The sequence below is a fragment of the Dendrobates tinctorius genome, unplaced genomic scaffold, assembly GCF_039654945.1.
Source record: "Dendrobates tinctorius isolate UK_male_01 unplaced genomic scaffold, ASM3965494v1 ptg000008l, whole genome shotgun sequence".
Classification (NCBI taxonomy): Eukaryota; Metazoa; Chordata; class Amphibia; order Anura; family Dendrobatidae; genus Dendrobates; species Dendrobates tinctorius.
The window spans coordinates 4,444,614-4,471,046 of record NW_027361676.1 but is presented as its reverse complement, the minus strand read 5'-3'; the positions used below and the strand labels follow the sequence as shown (position 1 = coordinate 4,471,046).

The following is a 26,433-nucleotide window of genomic DNA, read 5'->3' as shown; positions in this document are numbered from 1 at the left end:
CCTAGGGCGCCGACCCAAAGGGGGCGCCAGAGAAAAAATAGAAAAAATTATAAAAAATCTTTTCAAAAGGCAAAAAGTTTTAGGGATGGAAAGAAAAGTGTACATATTTAAGGGCAAATATGACGCAAGAGAGGTTGGTTGGGTTGGCAACAATTTCGATAGAATCTGAAGTTGCTAAACAAATTAATCTCGGTGACTTCGTGTCATCCTTTTAAAAAAAAAAAAAAGGCAAGGAAACAAAAATTTTAATTACCTATGGTCGTTTTTGTTTTGTGTTATTGATTACTTTGTATATATTTGTCCTATACAACTTCTCAGAAGATTAACCCCTTAGCGACAGAGCCAGTTTGCAGCTTAATGACCAGGCCAATTTTTACAATTCTGACCACTGTCCCTTTATGAGGTTATAACTCTGGAACGCTTTAATGGTTCCCGCTGATTCTAAGACTGTTTTTTCGTGACACATATTGTACTTCATATTAGTGGTAAAATTTCTTCGATAAGTCTTGTATTTATTTATGAAAAAAATGAAAATATGGCGAAAATTTTGAAAATTTTGCAATTTTAAAACTTTAAATTTTTATGCCCTCAAATCAGAGAGATGTGTCACACAAATTTCTTAATAAATAACATTTCCCACATGTCTACTTTACATCAGCACAATTTTGGAAGCAAAATTTTTTTTTGTTAGGAAGGGTTAAAAGTTGACCAGCGATTTCTCATTTTTACAACAAAATTTACAAAACCATTTTTTTAGGGACCACATCATATTTAAAGTCATTTTGAGGGGTGTACATGACAGAAAATACCCAAAAGTGGCACCATTCTAAACACTAGACCCCTCAAGGTGCTCAAAACCACATTCAAGAAGTTTATTAACCCTTTAAGTGCTTCACAGGAACTAAAGCAATGTGGAAGGAAAAAATTAATATTTAACTTTTTTTTGCAAAAAATTTACTTCAGAACCAATTTTTTTTATTTTCACAAGTGTTAAAAGAGAAAATCAACCACAAAATTTGTTGTACAATTTCTCCTGAATACGCCGATACCCTATATGTGGGGGTAAACCACTATTTCAGCACACGGCAGAGCTCGCAAGGGATGGAGCGCCGTTTGACTTTTTCAACACAGAATTGGCTGGAATTGAGATCGGATGCCATGTTGCGTTCGGAGAGCCCTTAATGTGCCTAAACAGTGGAAACCTCCAACAAGTGACCCCATTTTGGAAACTAGACCCATTAAGGAACTTATCTAGATGTGTGGTGAGCACTTTGAACCCCCAAGGGCTTCACAGAAGTTTATAACGTAGAGCCGTGAAAATAAGAAATCTATTTTTCTCCACAAAGATGATCTTTTCGCCCCCAAATTTTTATTTTTTACAAGGATAACAGGAGAAATCATACCCGCACAGTTGTTATGCGATTTGTCCTGAGTACGCCGATACCCCATATGTGGGGGGAACCACTGTTTGGGCGCATGGGAGAGCTCGGAAGGGAAGGAGTGCCATTTTGGAATGCAGACTTTGATGGAATGGTCTGCGGGCATCATGTTGCGCTTGCAGAGCCCCTGATGGGCGTAAACAGTGGAAACCCCCCACAAGTGACCCCATTTTGGAAATTAGACCCCCTAATGAACTTATCTAGATGTGTGGTGAGCACTTTGAACCCCCAAGCGCTTCACAAAAGTTTATAAACGCAGAGCCGTGAAAATAAAAAGTCTTTTTTTATTTCCACAAAAGTGATTTTTTTACACCCCAATTTTTAGACCCCCAAAGTTGGCAAATAGTGGAAACCCCTCAATTCTTGCTCCAACCTTAACCCCAACACACCCCTAACCCTAATCCCAACCCTAACCCTAATCCCAACCCTAATCCCTAATCCTAATTCTAACCCTAATTCTAGTTCGCCCTAACCCTAATTCTAACCCTAGTCGTGACCCGAGCCCTAACCCTAGCCCTAGCACAACCCTAACCCTAACCCTAGCCCTAACCCTAGCCCAACCCTAACCCTAGCCCAACCCTACCCTAACCCTAACCCAACCCTAACCCTAATGGAAAACTGAGAAAAAAAATATTTTCTTTATTTCATTATATTGGCCTATATAAGGGAGTGATAAACGGGGGGGTTATGTACTTTTTTTTTATTTTGATCACTATGATCGTTTATCATAGTGATCAAAATAATGAATGGAATCTGCCAGCCGGAGCCGGCAGATTCCCGGCGGGCGCACTGCGCATGCGCCCGCCATTTTCAAGATGGCGGCGCCCATCGGAGGATGCCGGCGGGACGTGGGACCACCGGGAGGGGACGGAGGACCACGGAGAGGTACCGGTGGGGGATCGGGGACCCTATTTCTCTCTCCTCTGATGTGCGATCACATCAGAGGAGAGAGAAATTAAATGTAAAATCGCGGCTTTTTTTTTTTTTTTGCGGTCGCCGTTATAGGGTTAATAACGGCGATCGCAAAAGCGGGGGTCTGTAAAAACCGACCGATTCATGTTCTCTGGGGTCTCGGCTACCCCTGGCAGCCGAGACCCCGGAGAAAATCCGACACTGGGGGGGCGCTATTCACTTAAATCACAGCGCCGTGAATTAACGGCGCTGTGGTTTTAGTACCCTTAATTACCGCCGTTAAAAGGCGTATCGGCGGTCGTTAAGGGGTTAAAGAGTTAGGAGAGAGTTAATTAATCATTGTTGTTGTGGTTTATTTTGCTCCTAAATTTATATCCCAAGTTTTCATCTACTGCCAAGAATAGTAGGGGCGCAACAAAATAGTTTCGCCTAGGGCGCCGTAATCTCTCGGGCCAGCCCTGTCTCTCACTGTAATAAAAAATCTGCCTTTACTGAATACTTTAAATTATTGGGCATTTCTGGTGGAGAAAGAAGCAAATCTCTCTGATAAGATATATTACGAAGTTTCCTATTTTCATGTGTACTATTGATTTATAAAATAAAAGTTTACACAATGGTTACTCTAAGTAAAAACCAAAATTAGGCCACGTTCACACGTTCAATATTTAATGAGTATTTTACCTCAGTATTTGTAAGACAAGCCCAAGAGTGGGTGATAAATCCAGAAGTGGTGATGTGTTTCTATTATACTTTTCCTCTGACCCCTGGTTTTGGCTTACAAATACTGATGTAAAATACTGACCAAATACTGAGTGTGTGAACGTGGCCTTACTGTGAGGTTTACTTGATTTGAATGTTCGTGTACTTATACGATGGCTTATATTCTGTTGTTTAATCTATAGAGTTTCCCAGTAGTGATGGTACATTTTTTAAAATATATCAGAATGGAATTTAGGTTCTCAGTAGATAAATGTTTTTTTGCCATATTTCTTGTATATATATGTGCTGTATACTCTATATAACTAGAATAATAGTCAATCTACATACCGGTATTTAAAATTACAGCAAGATGTTGTAAGGGCTTTTAGAAAGAACAAGTAAAAGACGAAAGAGCCCAACGCTACATTTACAGTAAACAGAAAAGTTGATTTTTACGGAGCTGCAGTTACAAAAGAAAATGCTGCAGGCATAAAGCTGCTGATTTTCTAAACCCTGTAAACTTGTGCTCTGATTAGGAGGGGCCATGGATCAACTGAGACGCCTGCATCGAACCCGCAAATATTATGCCCACAGCATTCGGTTTTAAAAATGCATTTCCTTGCTTGATATTATGTATTCACTTAATGGACTTCTATATAGGAAATGTGGAGAAAATATGCACAGATCAAATTAGGTTTCCATTTATATATGAGGGATCATTTTCATTATTAAAAGTTTATGCAGTAAGTGTAACTGTTGGAAAACTTAACTGTTGGCACGACGGTACATAAGTGCTGAGCTCAACCGTTCCATTTACCTGTGTATTTTCAAAGCATGCATTATCTGGCAATACAGATTTCCAGCTAACAAACATTTATCCGACAACTATCTATAGTGTATGTTCACCTTTACTAGTTTGATTGATTGTGCTAGCGTTACCAGATGCATACTGTTTTTTGTTATTTTTTTAATGTGTCTAGAAAAAATGTTGGCAGTCCATGACATTTTTTTTTTAGCAAGTTGACAGTTCAAAATAAAAAATAGGATAAGTGCTCACTAGATATGAGAGGATAGCTTCATGTAATTCTGGTTAACAGCCCACCCAGGTCAGTGCTCTCTGGCCACAGGAGCTACGCAAATTTTCCGACTTTCCAGCTCATCTTACGATTTGCCCTGCTGGCGCCTCGTCTGTGTGCTGCACAAATGACGTCCGACAAGACCGGCGAATCAAACACTGCGCTGAGGAACCTGGAAGGTCAGACACGTCGCACAGCTCCTGTCTACGGCCAGAGAGCACCAACCAGTACTGTGATCTTGAGAATTCCTGTAAATTCAGATCTTAAAGGGAATCTGTCAGCAAGATCAACTCCCTCCTCCCCTAAACCACATATGAGCATACAAGTCTGAGAAGATATAAAAGGTGTAAATGGTTTTAATCCATTTCAATCTGTTGCAGAATTCCCAAGTAATTATCGTTTTAAATTACATAAAAATAAAAAGTGTTGAGTGCTCTGGGTGTGACCGAGCACTTAAGACTTAAGAAACTGTCCCTCGAGCTTCTCCGTCCACTACCTGTCTTTTTAGCTTAATTGATAGCTCTCTCTGTGAGACATCAGAAGTCAGATATCATTGAAGCTATACAGACTCTTGTGAGGCGAAGAAACAACCTCAGTGGTGTGTCCGTAAGTGTTAGGTCACATCCAGGGAACATAACACCTTAATTGCTTATGAAATGAAATGCTAATTAACTAAGAATGCAGCAATAGATAAAAGAAAAATTGGTCCATGGATTTATATTGAAAAAAACCTCATGCACATATATGTGGGTTTGGAGGCGGGGTGATCTTACTGAGTGATTCCCTTTAGCTAGATCTCTAGATTATTTGTTTGATAAAGTGGTAAGATGTAGTATGGTAAGATTTAGATCTCAAACTTCTGTGTGGTCACAACTACAGTATATCTAATATTTTAATTAGTCCCTGTGTCATGCTCGCCATGTCTGTCATGCCTCATGACCCCTGGAGCGGTGTGCACGCGCATCTCATGTCTGCTATCCTGCATGTTCCCTAGAGCAGTGTGCACACTCACCTCATGACTGTTGAGCTGCGGGATGCCTGCGTTTCTGCTCTGCCTTCTGTGATCGTCTCGTCATGTCTAGAACCCCTGATCATGTGTCCTTCCTATGTTCCAGCAGAGGCTGGTTCTGCATTCATCTCTGCATGTCTGGAACGCTGATCATGTGACCTGCCTAGGTTTCAGCAGTGGTTCTGCCATCATCTCTAGATGTCTGGAATTCTGATCATGTGACTTGCCTAGGTTTCAGCACTGGTTCTGCAATCATCCCTGCATGTCTGGAATCCTGATCATGTGACTGCTCCCTGTGATCCTGGAGGATCTGAACTGGAAGTTTTTCCCTGGTCCTGACTCGGAAGTGGAGGTGCTATGCCCTATATCAGACCGCCCCTTCCTATGCTCAGGGCCTGAGTATTGTGTTGCTTCCCTGCATGGCTGCTTGGTCTGCTGGGTTGCTCCCTCTATTCTGTGCCCTTGCACTTTGCTCTGTCGTGCGTCTCTGCACACGCTCCGTGCTCGTATTCCGTCTCTTGTCTCGTGCTTTGTCTCGTGTTGTCCTTCGTGCTTTGTTTGTCCTCGCTATGCTTCCTTGTTTTGCCATGTTCTGTACCATGTCCCTGACGTGTCTCTCTACACGTGCAGGCCTCCGTTTTGTACTCTGTCCCTAGCGTGCCTCTCGGCATGCGCAGGTTTTCGCCTTGTACCTCCCTGGCATGTCCTCTGCATGCGCAGGACTCTGCCTCGTACTCTATGCCTTGTCTCTGATACTTCGTGTGCTCTTCGCATGCGCCTGGCCTTCCTAGCCTCCTGTTCGTGCCTCAGCCGTGCCCTCCCTAGCCGTGCCCGCCTGCCTGTGCTGCAGCCGTGCTCGTTGGTCAGTGACAGCTGTGTCGCCTGCCATGCTTCATCCGGGTTCGCTGGAGTCTTGCTTCCTTGCACTTCAAGCTGTTTCCGCACTGTGCTTTCCGTGCTCTCTAAAGCACGTACAGGCCCTCGCCTGCCTATGGCATACCTCCCCGTGCTTCTATAAAAGTACGCGCAGGTTTTGCCATGTATCCTGTCGTGCCCTCTTGCACGCACAGGCCCTAACCCTGTTCTCGTACTCTGTCCCTGGCGTGTCCTCGCACGCGCAGGCCACCGTCCTTGTGCCTCTCCCTGGCGTGCCCTCTGCAGGCGCAGGCCTCCGTCCTTGTACCTGACCCTGGTGTGTCCGTTGACACGCATCATGTCGCTAACCTTATCTTGTCTCCTTGCATGGAATCCTGGTTTACTTTCGGATGTCCGGATCCTGTCGATCGCCTACAGAGCTACAGAGTCTGATGTCCCGGTTGAACATAGTCCGCTGTCCGGAGTCCGATGTCATCGTGCCCTGCCTACCATCTGCACATACCATGCCTTGGACCTCGGCTTTCCCTTGCACGCACTTTGCTATGTGTTCCCTGTGTATTTACGTTTTGCACCTGTTGTACCCAGAAGTGATCCTTAATGAAGTTTCCTTGAACTAACGTCTTGTCTCACCTTGTCTTGTTTCCCTGAGCCGGCCGTCTGGTCCAGCTGCTGTGGTGGCTCACCCCCTTGGTCTTGCCCCTGACACTCCCTGTATAGGGGGTGGATTCTCACTAGGTCAGCTCGCCCTAGGTGGGTGGGTGCCACGGCCCAGAGGGTCCACTCATTCAAAAGAAAAAACGACTCAGCGTAAGCTGACGCTCGTCACACCCTGGAGTTTCAACAAAATTTTGTATCAATAGTACAAGTGAACAACGGTCAAATCTTATCTGGGGAACATGCTTTTTTCTTAATATATGAGCGGTTTCTCCTTCCCCCAGCTTCCTGAGCAGATCATTCCCTCTAAAGCCCCCGTCACACTCAGCGATGCTACAGCGATACGACCTGGTAGGGATCGTTGCTGCATCGCTATGTGGTCGCTGGCGAGATGCCAAACAGTCAGATCTTCCCAACGACGCAGCAACGATACGGCGAACCGTAGCGACCTTTGTAATGATGTCGGCGGTCGTTGGGACCCTGTCACATAGCAGCTACTCTGACGATTCAGACCTCGAATCAACACAAATCCACGCCTATGTGTCTCACTTCTGAGTCGCTAACGAGGTCGTTGGTAAGGTGTCAAACATACCGATGCATGCTACCCAGCGGGACCTCAACAATCAAAAAAATGTCCAGGTCATTCCGAAACAACCAGCGATCTCACAGCGGGGGCCTGGTCGCTGCTACCTGTCAAACGTAGCGAGATCGCTGCTGAGGTCGCTGTTGCGTCACAAAACTTGTGACTCAGCAGCGATCTCGCTAGCGTGACGGGGACTTAAGAAACAGCTAAAATCAGTCTGACTCAAGATAAGATGGGCTGCCAGCGCAATAAAGGACCAGATCACTGCTAAATAATGAAGTCTACAAAAGTTTATAAAGAAGATGTGAGAACAAAATAAAAAAAGAGTGGCAAACTGACGGTGCTGCTTTCTGGAAAGTTTTGCTCACCCTGGTGCTTGATTTAAAGCTACAGTGTCTTACTCATTCTACAGTGTGATAAGCAGGAGAGAAGGAACCACTTATGTCTTGTGTGCATTCTAAGGCCCCATTTAGACGTCCATATTTCACAAATACGTGTTCTAGCCATATGTTTCATGGATAAAACACATATCCATTATAGTCTATGGGGGTGTTCCTGTGTCTTTTTTTTTACCCGACATCGTGGATGAAATTGCCAATACAAGTCTATGCGTCTGTGAAAAAACAGCTTTGGAAGGACTATATATGAACTGCGCAGCTCAGTGAAAAGCTGGGTGTCTGGTTGGGACATGGTGATTCACTGCCACTGTTCACACTAGGTAGGTTTTAACATTAGAGAGTGACGTTACTGTCCCAACTGGGTATATCTTGTCGCGGTGGGACAGCTTTATGCTTTTTTTTTTTAATCAAAAAACAGTGTTTACTAAATACCCTATGTTTATTATTTTATGCACTTGCTTTTTTACTTATTTATTTGCATTAGGGTATATGCACACATCGTCTTATCTTTGGTTTTGTTTGTTTCTAGTGTGAACATGCCTTTACATCATGCATGTTTTCAAGTCATACTCCGGCTCAGTTTTATGTTTTTTTTCATTACTAATACACTATAGAGAATTCTTTGCAGGCAATGACTGCCTGAAGTCTGGAAACCATGGACGATACCAAACTCTGGGTTTCCATCTGTGTGATGCTTAGCCAGGCTTTTATTGCAGCTGACTTCAATTGTTGCTTGTTTGTGGGTCTTTCTGACTTGAGTTTTGTCTCCAGCATGTGAAATTCTGCCCTATGGGGTAGAGACCTGGTGATTGACTCGCCCATTGCACAATATTCCACTTCTTTGCCTTATCACCTGGGTTGCTTTCACAGTATGTTTTGGATCATTGTCCATCTGTACTGTGAAGCGCTGTCCAATCAACCTCCCTGTATTTGGTTGATTCTGAGCAGAATGTATAGCCCTGTATGCTTCAGAATTAATCCAGCTGCTTCTATCTTAATTCGCATCATCAATAAACACTTGTGACCCAGTGTCATTGGAAGCCATCCATGCCCATGTCATCACACAGCCATATATATATTGATGGCCCCTTACTAGCCTATTAATCTCAACGCACAGCTGTCTCCCTAGCCTTTACTGGTTATTAATTATAGGGGTACCCTACTTCATTTTTTTTTTTTTTTGGGGGGGGGGGGTCCCCTATTTTACTCACCAATAAAGGTTTAGTATATAGCTGTGAGCGGTTCTAAATAACCTGTGACGCTCCATGTGTATTACCCCCTTTGCAGGTTATAAACATCAGCCCCACAGCTGTCTGCTTTCCCTCTGCTGGTTAATAAAATTTTGGGGGATTCCATGCCATTTGTTTTTCAGAAAATCATTTATTTAGTAATAAAATACATGTACAATAAGCTACACACGCAAAGCACTGATTATTTATCCCACATATTTATATCTATCTTTCTTTATCTGTGTATCTGTATAACTTTTCCCTGCACACTGCTACACACTTGGATGAGGCTGTACTGCAGTTCCCTATACAAGCAGGAGTGCTGTTCCTGAGAGGGGGAACGGGACTCAGCACTACACCAGTGCCGATTCCCCTCCATTCTAAGGTTGGTTGGGGTCCCAGGAATCAAACCCAATAGCACAAGGAATGTCCAGTTACAATTCAGATGTATAACGTTTATTACACCTACTAAAACCTTTAACTTGGCTGCATTGTAAGGAGCTGTACTGCATTTTCATTACCGCTGTGCTGAATTAAAGGGTATATTAAGGCGTTTTAGATCTTCTTACCATTATCTAGTTCAAGACAGAGGTTGTACACAGCAACTGGCCTCTTGCTACGCTGTCTCCGTGACTGTCTAGGTGGGGCTCGAGGAGAAATAGAAGTTGGCTCATTCACAGACTCATCAGGAGGGCTTGAAAAGATCTAAAACCAAGCAAACATAGATTTTATCAGATGTATAAATGGGTGTTTTGTATTACTGTTTAATGCTAAATACATACAGTACAGATGCCACCTACAGCCAGAAATATTACATACCTACAATTTGAATGTTTATAAAGGGGACCAGTCTTCATGTCATTTCTGTCATACTAATACTTGCATATCCTAAGAAATAATGATGGAGGGTTCCTAAACACTTTGTGTTGTATTTGTTCATTCCAAAAATGTATAAATATAACTATTCTCTGTGCACAAGTCCAGCAGTGCTGGTACTGATTGGATAGTACCAGAGCAGGGAAGGACAGGGCATTTTGATAAAAACTGGTCATTACCGTCATTTATCCAGGAGGATTAACAGAGGAAGACACAATGTAGAGTATCAATAAAATATGTTGCAGAACTGTTTACTACAATACCATAGATATTTCTATAATAGTGAAACACCATGTTAGTTGCAATTTCTTCCTGCATATCCACAGAAAATCTATAGCTGGATCAGCCTTTATTAAATCCATTGTCAGAATTAGATAAAACGTATGTTATAGACAGGACGGTGGTCAGTTCTGTAAAGTATACTATACATCAAGTCTGAATCAGTCAGGGTTTTTGTGATTTAAAGGAAACATAAAGAGTAGAGGAATGTGCACACTGTCAGTAATTGGCAGCGCTTTGTACGCAGCACATGTCCGCTGTGTCCAAAGCATTGCCGGCTTTTGAGCGCAGGTGAATGCGCATGTATTCATTGAATTGGGCGGAATCACCACGTCCAATACATTGTACGGGTGACTTTATCTGCTGAGGTTCGCGTCTCCACAAGATAAATAGACATGCTGCAGTCTCGAAACAAGCACCGCATGTCCGTTTCCGCGGGTGAGCCGCAGGAGTCTCTGGATGCATAGTGGACATGTGATTTCTTGAAATCCCATCCTCAATGCTGTAAGATCTGGACGCTGCTCAAGTCCAACCCGCAGCGTTTACTGATCGTGTGCACATACCATAACTTTCATTTTTCTTTAATAAATCAATAATAGAAATAAAAATAAGAAACTTTGCAATATATCTCATTGGAGAAATCTGCTTTGTTCTCCACCAGAACTAGTCTTTTTAAAAACATTTCAATTCACAGGTAAAATCTGTGTTCAGTGAAGACAGATTGTTAGATTACTGAGAAAGGAAATGACTGTTGGTGCGGATAAGAATCTATTTACAAGAGATAGGAGGGAGGAGCTAGAGGCAGAACTCCTCCCACCTGCTTCACCCCTTCCACATACATAGGATCTTATCAGCACCAACTGCCATCTCCTTTCTCAGCAATATAACAATCTGTCTTCACAGAACACAGATTTTACCGATGAACTGAAATAATCGATCGACAATAATTCTTGTATTCACACACCAGCACGCCAGGGAGACTGTCCATCAATGATTAGCACTGCCCCCTTGACTGCTAAATTACAAATGAGGTTGGATTTCATTAACTAAAATATAAAATTATACTAAATCTTTTCTCACAATCCTGTATATCAATCTGGTTAGATTTCCTGCTCTATAATATACTGCCCATAGATTACACAGCATTTCCTAGATTACATGCTCTCTTTTAAATTATAAACTGCAACAAATTGGTTAGTGCTGTACATACATAGTCATTACACCCAGTTCCTCATTGGGGGGTGATACTCTGTGTGTATATGATTTTGAAGTTTTGAAAGTAACATAGAATACCTTTAAGAAAACCACCCAGGTGGCTGAAAAACACACAAAACGTATGCTGATGTTCTCCCACATGGGAATAAAGCCAATAATGCGAGACTGAGCTGAACCCTAGTCACCATGTTGCACAACATCTATAATAGGTGATTTATTCCACAGGAATCTGATGCACAAAGCAGCTCAAAGACCTTTGACAACTGGTTTGAATAAGACATGTTAACATGGAACCAGATTGTAATAATGGGTTCAAATCCTTGATACCATGTAATGGGTATATCTTTAGAGCACATGGCTCCCCTACCTCACTGATTCTTGTTTGCTGGAGGTGATGCACTCCTGAATGAATGACCGTTTGGGATGGCTGAGCTACTGATGTTAGCTGGACACTCTCCAGCGCTGAAAACAGAGGCAGCTTTGGTCTCTGCAGCATCAAAGGCATGGCCATAACAATGGAAGTCGAAAAAGGGTGTGACTACAACTAGAACCGTGTAGGAAAGGGGCCCGTTGACACCATCACCTATTTCAGCTGAATGTGCATCTGAGGATACACATTTGTCTGAAATGTATTGCAGCACAGAGAACTGATGGCTCCCTGTGCTGGAATACATACCGCTGGCCAATCAGAGGTCGGCAGCAGATGCTGGCTGTAGAACAGGAAGTCACACTTCGTGTCAGCGTGGAAAAATTAGAAGAGTTGTTTTTTGTTAATGTGTTGGAGAAGAGCAGCAGAATGGGGAATATTATTACAAGGTGGGCCCAGGAGCTGGGACATTATACCAGGAAGGGGCCCAGAATGGGCAACATTACTGTAAGGTGCATAGCATGGAAGGTGCTCAGAATGGGGACATTACACCAGAATGGGGTACATTATTACTAGAAGGGGCCCAATATGGGAGACACTATACTAGGAAAGGGCCCATGATGGGGCACATTTCTACTGAAGAGGCCAGAATAGTGACATTATTTCAGGAAGAGGCTCAGAATGGGGGACATTATAGGAGGGAGGAGGCCAGGATGGGGCATTATATCATGAAGAGGGCCAGGATGCCGGACATGATTACTGGAAAGGGCCCAGGATGGGAAACATTTTAACTGCAAGGGACACAGGATGTAGTCATTATTACTGCAAGGGGACGAGGATGGGAAAAATTATTACTGGAAGAGACCCAGGATGGTAGATATTATAATTATAAGGGGCCCAGGATGTGTGACATTAGTATTGGATGAGGGACTTTATTCAATTTTTATAACAAATGAGATTTAACAAGTAGTTTGCAATTTTACCCATTTAAGATGAGACAACACCTTTAATTATATATAGTCTATAAATAGGATACTAGCGTGCATTATTTCACTTATTCTTATTTATTTAACATCTTACATTAGGTTTGTTTTACTTAATTGATTATCATATATGCAAGTAACATCACTCCATTTTTGTACTATGCCACCATGGCTGAACTATTAAATTGCCCCATCAATAGGTCAGCCCTATGGTAGTGGATGGATTTTCTCCCACTTGTTTGTTCAGTACGGTATATTTTTGTCACATTTATAAATGTTAGAAAAGTTTTGGCGATCAAGTCATATTAGTAATGTTTCACTTTTTTCTTTGTCCACCTTTTCTTCCTTATTTCTGGCACTAGCTTGCAAAAATCACTAGAGGTAGCACTGTAATGAACAGCAAGACCTCAATTATAAATCTTGAGTCAGAAAAGTCATAATGACACGACTGTCAAAAGGTGGCCAAATATAGTGTGGCTCCATCTCCCGCTCCATGAACAGTGATCTCTGCACATGTCAAAAAATATGATTCCGATTCACTACTGCTTCCTGATCCCACAACGCAAAAAGCCCCAGATGGGACTTCAGTCTTCTATACACACTTCTCTACTATTGACCATCTTTCCACAAGTGTGGTTTGAAAAAGACCCCGGCTAGGGTCGAAACGTTACCTTATTTTCTCTGACTTTGTCACTGTGGTGAACTTATTTTTTTAAAATTCGTTTATTGAACCAAATACAGGGTATACAGTATGCAAACTGACAAAGATGAAAATACCATATAACACATATACATTCCACAGAGAATTAAAGTCAAACAGTGTATGTATACCAGTTGTGTATAGAATAAAACATATTGTCAATTGCCTTACAATAGTCTGTGTGTTATTATTCAAATAATAAAGCCTGCCAAACCTCTAAACCATTACTACTACTACAAAACAACTATTTGCAGCCTATGTCTATATAATTAGCTCTTTATCATGCGATATCTCCATCCTACAGCGTGAGATGAGAGGAATTCCCCCCCTCCCATATCTTCTCAAATTTACTCGGACACCCTCTGTTTTGGTACAGCGTACGCTCGTATGGTATAATCGAGTTCACCAATTCTATCCAGGCCCTAAGGGAGGTATCCGAACCCCCCATCCACCGCAGTGCCAGCATCTTCCGTGCCATGAACAATGTCTCCCGTAAGAAAATCCCCGTATAATGTCCCCATGTCTCATCATCCCACACCCCAAACAGACAAACCAATAGCTCAAGGGGAACAGGAATCTGTACCAGGGAGGTTAATAATGACGTCACCTCTTTCCAATAGCGTGCTATAATTGGACATTGCCAAATCATGTGAATAAAATCTGCATCTGATGTATGACATCTGCGAAGATTGGAAACGGCCCATCTTAAAAAGTCGAGTCGGAGTCAAATATGATTGGTTTATAATATAAAGTTGTATCATTCTATTGTTGATTGACCGAGACACCTTAGTTGGTGACTCCAGGATTTCCTCCCACTCCTCTCCCCATGTATCAGGGATGAGCCTTTCCCATTTCCCCCCAACCAAGCATATGGCAGATTCCGTCCCCACCGATAGCATGTGCGTATAAAGAGAGGAGATGAGACCCTGGGGACCTTGTGATTTAAGAATGCCTATCAAGGGTAGAGACAAAATAGCATTATTCATACCGACATATCTCATGTGCGATTGAAAGACTGATCTTAATTGCAAATATTGGAAGAATTGCGACCTCGGGACATCACACCTAGCTTGTAATTGTTCAAAAGATAATAGTGTACCACATTCATATATATCCCCTATTGTAGAGACATTGCACTGAGGCCAGAATTCAGCAGATGGGTGGGCAAGCAGTGTCGGAAAATAACTATTATTCCATAAGGGCATTTCAGCTATGATATCACTAAATCCAACCACCCTCTTAATCTGTCTCTACACCAATCTTGCCAGACGAAGCATGGGTAGCAGACGTGGGACTTTTACTTTCTCCAATTCCAAAAACCCCAGTGGGCAATCAGCATGTGCGGCATGAAGCAGATGGCTCTCAGAGTTAGGAAGATGATTACCGGGCATCCACTTATTTATAGCTGTGGCCTGTCCCGCCAGATAATATAGAAAAAAATCCGGTAGTGCTACCACCCCCCCCTTTTTTGGCCTTTGTAGGGTGGATAGCTTGAGCTTTGGCCTGGTTTTCCCCCATATAAAAGACATAATCTGGGAATTTAAATTAGCGAAGAAATACTTAGGTACCACCACAGCACTATGTTGGAGAAAATAGCTGATCTTATGGAGTAGTATCATTTTAATTAAATAAATGCGTCCAGCTACAGACAGTGGGCGTTTGCTCCAGATCGCAAATTTGACTTTAACCATCTCTAGTAATGGATATATGTTAAGTTGCAGATCAAGCGTGCTGGATTGAGAAATATGAACACCCAGAAATTTAAAATCTGGTACAATAGGCAGCAAGGAGAGAGTCCCAAGTCGCGGCATCGGGGCATGAGAAAGAGGCATCAGAGCAGACTTCTCCCAATTTATATACAGGCCGGAATACCTACTGAATTCGTTTATAGTGGCAATCACCCCCGTCAGCGTCTCCTCCGCCCTATCCATAAATATTACCATGTCATCAGCATATAGGCCTATGGTATCCACCCGATCTGCTATCTCTATACCCATAATATTAGGGGAAGTTCTCATGTGAATTGCCAAAGCCTCTATTGCAAGAGGAAAGAGGGCCGGGGAGAGGGGACACCCCTGACGAATCCCCCTGTGCAGAGAAAAGGACTCGGAAGTGTAACCATTTACAATGACATGGGCCTTAGGTTTCATATACAATGTATTAACCCATTTTAAAACCTATCTCCAAAACCATATTTCTGCAAGCATACGTGGAGGAAAGGCCACTCAAGGGAGTCAAAGGCCTTGGCTGCATCCAACGACGCCAATGCCCACCTATTGTCCGGCATCAGGGAACTATATTGGACCACCGATTGAACCCGTCTAATATTAATGGACGTACTTTTACCAGGCATAAAACCAGTCTGGTCAGGATGTATAAGTTCCAAAATAATTGAATTTAGCCTAGTAGCCAAGATCTTAGTAAAAATTTTGTAATCCACATTTACTAAAGATATGGGGCGATAGGATCCACAGTCCAGAGGGTCCTTCCCTTCTTTAAGCACTATTATATTAGCTTCTTAGAAGGACTCTGGCATGACCCCCCCCCCAGATCCCCCGGAACACCGACAACAAAAGTGGCGCCAAAATCTCCCGGTATTTTCTGTACAGCTCAATAGGAAACCCATCCGGCCCAGGGGCTTTCCCAGAGGCCATATCCCTCATGGCATCTTCTCTCTCTTCCAAAGTGAACTCAACGTCCATAAAGGCCCGCTGAGAAGCACTCAATGTGGGAAACGTTATATCTGATAGATATTGGTAGCCAGGGGTGTCTAGACTATCATTTTACAAACTGTACAGTGAGCTATAATAATCATGGAAACATCCCATTATTTCTTCCGTCGAGGACACCAATGTACCGTCTGAGCTGCGGATCTGTAATATTGTGTTAGTTGTATTGTGCTGCCGCACCAGATAGGCCAGAAATTTACTATACTCGTTTCCTAGTTCAAAGTAGGACTGGCGAGTAAAAAATAATTTACGTTTGGACTTGGAGTCTATATGTCGAGTATATAATCTTTGGGCAGTCAACCACTCCACTCTATTACCACTAGTTTGATTGGATATGTAAGCGGCCTCTGAATCTTTCAATTGTTGCTCTATTTTGTCATCCTCCCCCGACGTCACCCGTTTGATGTAGGAGATCGTAGAAGATAGGCAGCCCCTCAAGTACGCCTTAAGGGTGTCCCAAAATAAATTAACATTCCGGGGTTCGGGGTGGGAGGACACAAAGACATGTAATTGGTCAGTTGTTCTGTCAGGTGACTTGATCAATTTCAGCCAGAAAGGGTTTAATTTCCATGTTATCCTACCACCTGGCGGGTCATACCTGAGTTTAAGAATGATTGGGCTATGATCTGAAATCCCTCTACCTCCATGTTCAATACTATCCACCCACATTGCCAGACCACTGGATCCAAAAATTTAATCTATACGGGATAAGGATCGCCTAGTGGAGGAATGGCAAGTATACTCTCTTGTCTCTGGGTGACGCGTTCTCCATAGGTCTAACCATCCACTACCTTCTATAAACGGTGATAATTGGGATGTAGCTGCTGTCAGGGTCTGACCCTGTGTCCCATCATCCAGTCTCAATCTGTCGAGGCGATTATTCATCACCAAATTAAAGTCCCCCATACAAATGACATCTGCGTCTGGGTAATTCAAAGCAAAACTCAGTGCTTTCTGGAGAACTGACGTACCCGCTGGAGGAGGATTATAAACACACAGGATAACATATTTCCTAGAGTTGATCAGTGCATATACGAATATGAAACGTCCTTCAGAGTCTCTCCGGGCCTCCCGGATCTCCCATCTAACGTCCTTGTGTATTAGTAATGAGACTCCCCTGGAATAACTGGTGTGAAATGCGTGTATAGACCACTGAACCCACGGTTTTTGTACACTTCGAGCTGTATCTCTGGTCAAGTGTGTCTCGACCAGAGCCACAATGTGAGGGTGATAGTGCCTGATTTGTGAAAATACTTTAACCTTTTTTCGGGGGGTCTTGATACCCCTCACATTCCATGTCATGCATATTAAATCAGAACCCATCTCCACTTATCTGGGCATGTTGCGGATCGGCGCCTAAGTAGAACTCAGAGACATCACATAAATAGCAAGACTTCCATTGGCTGCAACTTCTACCTAAGTAACACTTAAAGCTAAAACTAAAGCTTTTGAAAAAAAGAAAACAAAATATAAACCTAGCAACATAGGAGCAATGTCCCGCGCCCCCATCAAAAAACAAACAAGGGGATACCATCACTGAACGCAGTGTCCGGTATTGTAGATATCTGGGTGCCCGCCAGGAGAGCTCCGATTAGGCCTGCAATGAAAGGATCCAGATGAAAGTAGACACTCTAGGATTCCTTTGCAGGAGATCCTCTATGGGACTGCAGCCACTCGGTAGCCTCCGCTGGATCCGTGAAAAACATGGAGGAACCCCCGTGGACAACCTGAAGCCGAGCCGGATAGATCATGGAGTATACAATGTTCCTTTCCCTGAGCCGCTTCTTGATGTCGATGAATTGCGAACGTTGCTTCTGGAGTTCCATGGAGAAATCCGGGAAGATTGAGATTACGGCGTTGTTGAACTTGATAGGACTCTCTTGTCGTGCGAGGCGTAAAATGGTGTCTCTATCTTTACAGTTGAGGAGACGTGCCAGGAAGGGTCTAGGTGGGGCTCCCGGAGGCAAAGGCTTGGTGGGAACCCTGTGGGCTCTCTCAACGGCGAACACCGAGGAGAATTCATCTCCCAGAGAGGTCTTAAGCCAGCCTTCTAAGAATTGCTTAGGGTGCTGACCTTCAGAGCGTTCAGGCAGACCGATGACACGGATATTATTCCGCCGCATTCTGTTTTCTAGGTCGTCTGCTTTTTGCCTCCAGGCGTTCATAGATCCCGCTACCTTGGTTAACTTAGCCTCCATTGGCGTAATGGTATCTTCCACCTGGGACACCCTTGTCTCCACTTCTGTGATACGCCCCCTCATGGCCTGCATATCATGACGGAGTCTCCCCACCTCAGTGTAGACATCCTCTATTTTCTCCGTCAGAGATGTCCTAGTGAGGGAGATAGCCTGCATGAGCTGTTCAGATGCCTGATTAAGGGTCAATTCTTCCTGTTCAATCTCCTCTCCACTCCCTGAGGGACGATTTTTACGCTGAGATTGTGAGGGGGCATTTAGTAGAGTACGTGCACTCTCAGAAGGGTCGGTCTGACAAACTCCTTCAACTTTTCTGCTGGCGTCGATCCTTTAAAGTAGATCGGTTCATGATTAAGAACCGTGAAATACCCTGGTATAGCTGAAGTTATACAGTCCAGAAATCTTCCTGTTGCAGTTATATATACACAGTAGGGACCACACTCATTAATTACAGCCTGGGAGCAGAGTTTGTGTAAATGAAAACAGAATGTCACCAAGGCTCCTATGGCAGGGGGGAGGGGGAGGGACATCCAACCCCAAAGACAGCAGCAATGGGAGGGGGAGCAGGTTCCCCACTGTAATGGTACTAGCAGGCCAACGGTTCAGCTTAGAGAGAGGGAATTATGCAGGGCCCGTCTTTCAGGGCACTCACCGCACTCCTCTCAGATCTTGCAGGATATAGGTCGCTGTCCCTGCTGCAACGCTGTAAACTGGACGCCGGGCTCCCTCTGATAGAGCGCACGTCCAAGATGGCCGCCGCTCCCCACGGGCCCCGCCGTCCACTGCCGTCTTCCAAGGCTCCCGCTCACCGGAGCCGTCCTGTGCCTCTCCTCAGAGCTCCCGAGGGGGTCCCAACACCAGCGGACACCATGCGCTGCCAAGTCCTGAGCTTAATACAGGCGGTAAGTGGAGGATATGTGGAGGATAAGTAGGAGCTCCCGCAGTGTGCGTCCTTCCCTCACCGCTACATAGCCACGCCCCCCCTGTGGTGAACTTATTTGATATAATAAACACAAACAAAAAAATTTTTTGCAATCAAACAAAATTTCAAGTGCGGCTGTTTGTCCATCTAATTACGGTTACGGGACTAAGTACACGTTCAGCCTGCACCTGTACTTAAGCAAGAGTACGCATCATTTATTTAATACAAAAAACAGGATTCCAACATTATTCTGTAAAAGTCAATAGGTTTTCTGACTATTTAGTGCTTATTTTAGTCCAGGAGAATGCTGTAAAGAAAACCACAAAGGAACATGGCTAGAAAATTATTTTATATAGTGTCTATAGTCAGTTTACATGGTACCTGTAGTGGCAAACAGAACTATAGTGACATTCACAAAATAATCAGAAACTGTACTGGAGAGTTGACACATTGGTGAGAAATTCACTGGTCTCTTTCAAGTATATGACAAGTGTAAAAGTAACTTTGCATTCAGTTTTGTTGGATACAATACACCAAACACTCCGGTTTCATTTATCTGTGGTCACTATTTGTAGATGTTTTTGGATTTCTAATACGTAGCTCATGACGGCACCGCACCATTGTCATGGCCAGCCATCTTTAGCTGTTGCCTGGTAAAAGACACTAGGGCAGTGTTTCTCAACTCCAGTCCTCCAGACCCACCAACAGGTCATGTTTTCAGGATTTCCTTAGTATTTCCCAGGTAATGGAATTAATGCTTGAGCAGGTGATGATATTATCACCTGTGCAATACTAAGTATATCCTGAAAACTTGCCCTGTTGGTGGGTCTTGAGGACTGGAGTTGAGAAACACTGCACTAATGGATCTCTGCAGCAGCAATGTTCAAGTAAGTAGATGAAAACTTTGAAGACCAGTAGAACGCTGTAAATCTAGTCAAAAACGAAATTTGTTTTTTTTTCCTGAATTACAGACATAGTAACAATGTTTTGGAGCCCTTTCGCCTCTTCCCCCTTGTACCAAGCCATAAAGAATGGTAGCCTATTTCTAAAATAACAAAAAAATAAACAAATTACTTTTTAAAAAGTTTCATTTTCATATATTATTTCCTAAAGTGAAGCACTTGAACACTACTAGAGTATGCATACTATGAATAATTTTTTGGCAGCCACATCTGAAACTTGCAGCACTACATTGGATTAACACTTCTCTAAAAGAGCTTGTGGCATGTAAGATTTGCGGTCTGAAGAGAGCAGAGGAAGTACTTTACCAGGAGGGATCAAAAGTTTGCGACAAAAACACATATCCATTAGTAACCACACAACATCATAATGATACTCGGGCTGTGTGTTTTGTCACACTAGAAAATTGCAAAAAAGGAAGGTCAAAGGACAACCTCCAGCAATAAGTCTAATCAGGGTATGTGAATATAAACCCATGTCTTAATGCAGTTATGGCAAACAACTGGTATGACTATTAAGACATGCCCCCCCACCCATGAAATTCTCACCTATAAAAACAAAAATGTGTATGAAAGAATTGCATGTTTCCAACCAAGATTATCATGCCAAGTAGATATCATGTAAGGTGAGTAAGCCTTTCATCATGAATAACTGTATTCAGGCAGAAGGGGTGCACTTTAGGCCTTTTAATACCATATGTGTCTATGGATTGCATACCTATGTGAATCATAACTCCTTACTTATTCATTAAGGCGTAGCACACACATTCATTGACCTTGATTATTATTACATTTTATATGAAAGAATGTGAAAATAGTGTTTTCTTTTATTATCTCTCCACGCATAGAAACATTTTTTTTGTTGTAAGTGATGAGTTTGCTTTCATACAGCCGCGATTGAATAGCACTGAAAAGCCTTATCCTAATACTCATTTTATTCTGGTTTTAGCTTTTACTGTAAACACCCTTTACTATTTTCCTGTGGAATGGTGGTGGTTAAAAAAGAAAAAAAAAAAAAAAAAAGAGAATGTGCGTGGCAAGTTTTTCCGGCAGTGGTTATGGGATTAAATTTTACATTGCTAATGTGTCCAAATTTAGAAAACCAGACCTCACCATCCCATTTATGTATGCTTGTAGAAAGGTCATCTTGATGTCATGGGTCATAATAAAGAGTGGGACCCTCCTAACAATTCCCATCAAATATACCATATAATTAAGCTGTAGTGTAATTTTTTTTTCATATAATTACTTTGGTTAGGCCTGTTTCACACTTCCGTTTTTTCAAATCCGTCAAAATCCGTTAGTTTCCGTAAAAAAACGGATCCGCCATTTTTTGGCAGGATCCGTTTTTGTCCCATAGCGGTTACCGCGGATCCGTCAAAAAACGGATCTGTGTTTTTAAAAACGGATCCGTTTGCATCCGTTTCCGTCAAAAAAACGGAAACGGATCCGTTTGGCGGACACAAAAACGGAAGTGTGAAACAGGCCTTAGGCTGAGTGGGAGAGTAAGGCCGGGGTCACACTTGCAACTGCAATGCGAGAAACTCGCGCAAGTCTCAAATCAATACCCGGCACTGCCGCCAGCACTTGAGACCGGAGTGTGCAGCTGCATGTATTTCTATGCAGCTGAGAGCTCCGGTCCCAAGTCCCAGCGTCAGTGCCGGTTATTGATGCGTGAGTTTCTCGTATTGCAGTTGCAAGTTTGACCCCGGCCTAAAGGTCAGTTTGAGGTCATTATAAAACAGAGGAAATTTGTTAAATGGACAGTTTATAAACAGGGAGGAAATGGTTGAGGAAGTAAGAGTGGCTGGGACCCTAGGAGGTAGCGACCATGCTATTTTAGAATTTTGGATAACTAGAGGAGGAAGAGCTGTGAAGACTCAGATGTCAAGGTTAGATTTCAGAAAGGCAGATTTTAAGGGACTCAGAAAGAGAATTGGAGGGATCCAATGGCTGGATATCCTTAAGGACAAAAATGTCAAGGAAGGATGGGAAATCTTGAAAAATGAGATTCTCAAAGCACAATTGTAAACAATTCCAAAAAGAGGGAAGAATAGGAAGCATTTAAGGAAACCACAATGGATGAACACAGAACTTAAGCACATGCTAAAAAGGAAGAAAGAAATGTTTATCAAATGGAAAGAGGGAGGCATAGCTAAAGAAGAATATAATGCTGTCTGCAGAACTTGCAGGGCACAAATCAGATTATTAAAGCTGACAATGAATTGAGGCTTGCAAGAGGCATCAAAAGCAATAATAAAGGATTTTGGAGATATGTCAAAAATAAAAGGAAAGTCAAAGATGCTATAGGATTTTTACAGGATGAAAATGATGAAATGGTAAGACAGGATGTTGAGAAGGCTGAACTTTTAAATTCCTATTTTAAGTGTCCTATTAAGGGAATAGAAGAATCCAGGATATCTATAAACAGAAAAATAGTGAGGAAACACTTAGCTAACCTAAATGAATTCAAGTCTCCAGGTCCAGATGAATTACACCCCAGAGTACTGAAGGAGATAGCAAAATAAATTTTTGAACCACTCTCCATAATCTTTAAAAAGCCTTGGAGAACAGGAGAAGTCCCAGAAAACTGGAGAAGAGCAAATGTTGTTCCTATCTTCAAAAAGGGCAAGAAGGTGGATCCAGGGAACAATATATAGGTCGGTGAGTCTGACTTCTATACCAGGAAAGATATTTGATCAAATTATTAAACAACATGTATGTAAGTACCTGGATAAGAATGAAGTGATTAAACAGAGTCAGCATGGGTTTGTAACTAATAAGTCATGTAAGACTAACTTAATTTCCTTCTATGACAGAATCACTCACTGGGTGGATCAGGGAAATGTTGTAGATATAGTATATCTTGACTTCAGCAAAGCATTTGACAAAGTATCTCACACAATCCTTATTAAAAAAAATGACTAAGTATGGAATGGACAAGGCAACTGTTAGGTGGATTCTTAACTGGCTTAGTGGTCGGACCCAAAGAGTGGTCGTAAATGGCTGCACATCCACTTGGAAGAATGTCTCAAGTGGCGTACTGCAGGGCTCTGTCCTGGGTCCCGTATTATTCAACACCTTTATCAATTATTTAAATGAAGGAATTGAGGGTAAACTGATTAAACTTGCTGACAACACAAAGCTAGGAGGGATAGCTAAAACTAGAGAAGAGACAGAGGATTATGAAAGATATAAATAAACTGGAGCAGTGGACAGCAACTAACAGAATGGTTTTTAACAGGGAAAAATGTAAAATACTACATCTGGGCAAGAAACATGAAAAAGGCATAAATACAGAATGGGAGGAATAGGGCTAAGCAACAGCACATGTGATAAAGACTTGGGTATGCTAACAGATCACAGACTGAACATGAGTCACCAGTGTGATGCAGCAGCAAAAAAGGCAAATACAAATTCTAGGATGTATTAACAGAAGCATACAGTCTAGATCACGTGAAGTCATTATTGCCCTCTACTCCTCTTTGGTCAGACCTCATCTGGAATACTGTGTCCAGTTTTGGGCACCACATTTTAAAAAAAGACATCAACAAACTGGAGCAAATTCAGAGAAGAGCGACCATAATGGTGACCGGTCTGCAAACCATGTCCTATGAGGAAGGTTTGCAGGATTTGGGAATGTTTAGCTTGCCAAAGAGAAGATTGAGAGGAGACTTAAATATATGAAGAGCTGTCAAATTGTTGAAGGATCATCTTTATTCTCATTTGCACAAGGAAAGACTAGGAGCAATGGGATGAAACTGAATGGGAGGAGACACAGATTAGGTATTAGAAAAAACTTTGACAGTTAGGGTGATCAATGAGTGGAACAGGCTGCAATGAGAGGTGGTGAATTCTCCTTCAATAGAAGTCTTCAAACAGAGGCTGGACAGACATCTGTCTGGGATGATTTAGTGAATCCTGCTCTGAGCAGGGGGTTGGACCAGATGGCCCAGAAGGTCCCTTCCAATTCTACCTTTCCATGAGTCTATACAGGAAGTTAAAAATGGTTCAATAACCCCTCAACCTGGCAGAAAAATTACTTTGTAAAATCTCAGCACTAATTCTAGTGATGGACAGTGTGGACCACAGTTAAACACATAAATACATAATGATCCTATACACAACCTGATGGTGGAATGCAGCTAAACCCCAACGCACGTTTCATGCCGGGATTCTTCAGGGGGACACACCGTCCACCACTAGGATTATTGCTGATACTTTACAAAATCATTTTTCTGACAGGTTGAAGTGTTATTGAACCATTTAGAATTTTCCTGTATATTTAGAACACTGTCCATATAACAAATTGTCTCTGTCTTATACTGACATCATACTGACCTTTACACTCCCACTCAGCCTACCCGAAGTAATTTTATGAAAAAAAAATACTACTGCTTAATTATATGATATAATTATATGATATATTTGATGGGAATTGTTTACTATGCATATATTATGTGCCATCAGCTTCAATATACTGAGACCATGCAATGATTGACCCTATTTTGGGGGGGTATCTTATATCCCTCTGGTGAAGAGGCACTCATTTTTTTTTTTAGATAATTTTATATTTTGTAGTTCTCAATAAAAATTTCTAAACTTCATGCTTCCATTTTCTGTTTGGTTATATTATTGCTGCAAGTGCGTATTATAGTAGACTGCTCTATTTTGGATACTTATCAAAAGTCAAGTGACAAGGCTCGTTAAAGGGTCAATAATGACTTTTTCCATTGCTACATCCAATAGGTGGCACTAGAGTCCTCTTCTCTCTGTCAAGAGGTTATTTGCATAGGCTACTAGCTGTAGTTTCAATAAAATCACTGATTTATCAGGAGTTTCTCACTAGATGAATAGTAAACATGCTACCATATAGATCCCCATATTCAGCAGTATATAACCTCATCCCCTATGCACAGTGTAGACAGAACGGTGGCAATCAGTGGTGTGGGGTTATACAGAGCTATCAGTGTTCAGAACTGATAAATCTGTAGCAGGTAAAACAGTTATTTTATCAAAACTGCAACACAGCAAAGAGGCATTTACCCTGAAGGATAATCGAGAACGAGCATTACTACAAATGCTTGCTTCACGATTAGCTTGCCATTTAATCAGGCTCCCGATCACCAAATGAATGATCTTTTGTGCAGCATGAAAGATCATCATCATCCTCGGCGGTGCACTGTCCGGTGTAAACAGCGCTTCTGCTGCTGAGAACCTTGGGGAACCTATGTGCACTGAGAGATCTAATACAGATCCCTTAGTGAGCATCATTTGCTTGCGTCTACCTTACGTGATACATTGCTGGAATCAGGATTTCTGCTCCTACATCATGTTGCTCCTTTTAATAGTCGTTACTGATTGAAAGCTGTGAATCACTTTGCCCAATTCGACAATGGGTTATCTGATTCATACCGATTATGAACAAATTAACAAACAAATTAAAAAAAAGAGGAAATAAAGAAAAGACAGTAAATGTGCACAAAGTTTTGCCCAGGCTAACTAATTCTTACCTGTTCTGTTTTTGCATTAAGAAATAAAGACTTTTTTAATAAAAACGTCCTATGCAATTGATAGTGTGTGCCTAGGAATGAAATATAGTGCATGTACAGTACAGGACACGTGTACAGAAATGAGACCAGTAAAACAGTCCAGAAAGCAGCTTGAAGATTCAGAAGTGCAGAACTTAAACATTCTAATGTCTAGGCGATTGTATATTATGCTAATGCAAATTATAGCTGTTTATATAATATAAAACTTCACACGTAAGCGCGCACATCCTGTTGTGTCTCACTGCTAAGAAACCATACACTGAAAATATTTATCACCTGAGTTCAAAGAATCTGCCTGCTAAGCTGTTATTTTCTTTGCTGCAAATGTCTGCTCCTCGGCTAGGAAGGCGCTCGCTTCCTCGTGGAGCCACACTGCCCTCTTATGTGAAGTATTCAGCCAGGACAGCCTGAAACTCCAACTCAGACTGCTAAAATCAACATATTTTCAGTCTGTCTGCCAGTCCCCCAGGTAGAAACGAGCAGCTTTCCACTTACATATAGATTGGAGATCAAACAAACATGTATAATACTTGTAAAAAAAAGCAGTTCAATCATTTATAGTCTTCTAAAGCCCATGCAGTCGTATTGGAACCTGTGTCCCGCAGCATATAAAACCCACAGAAGACAGACTCTAACTTGTCATACGGTATATCACATTTTGACAGACCTAGACTATAAACTTGTCTATTATTTTTCCTACATTTTCCAATTCTCTTCATATATTCATATTTACTCATTTGGTAGGATGTGTTTAGAACGGATCATTGCACGGATCTGCACA

The 26,433-nt window shown here is 42.3% G+C and overlaps 1 protein-coding gene across 2 annotated transcripts in view; it reads right to left on the bottom strand.

The window, feature by feature from the left end:
- Positions 1 to 26,433, bottom strand: part of ARHGAP10 (Rho GTPase activating protein 10) — a 421,521-nt gene that overhangs the window by 89,982 nt on the left and 305,106 nt on the right. For both annotated transcript variants that reach the window (XM_073576247.1, XM_073576246.1), the window contains one exon: positions 9,445 to 9,580. In XM_073576247.1, coding sequence (XP_073432348.1) covers positions 9,445 to 9,580 — 136 coding nt within the window. The remainder of the gene's footprint in view (positions 1 to 9,444; positions 9,581 to 26,433) is intronic.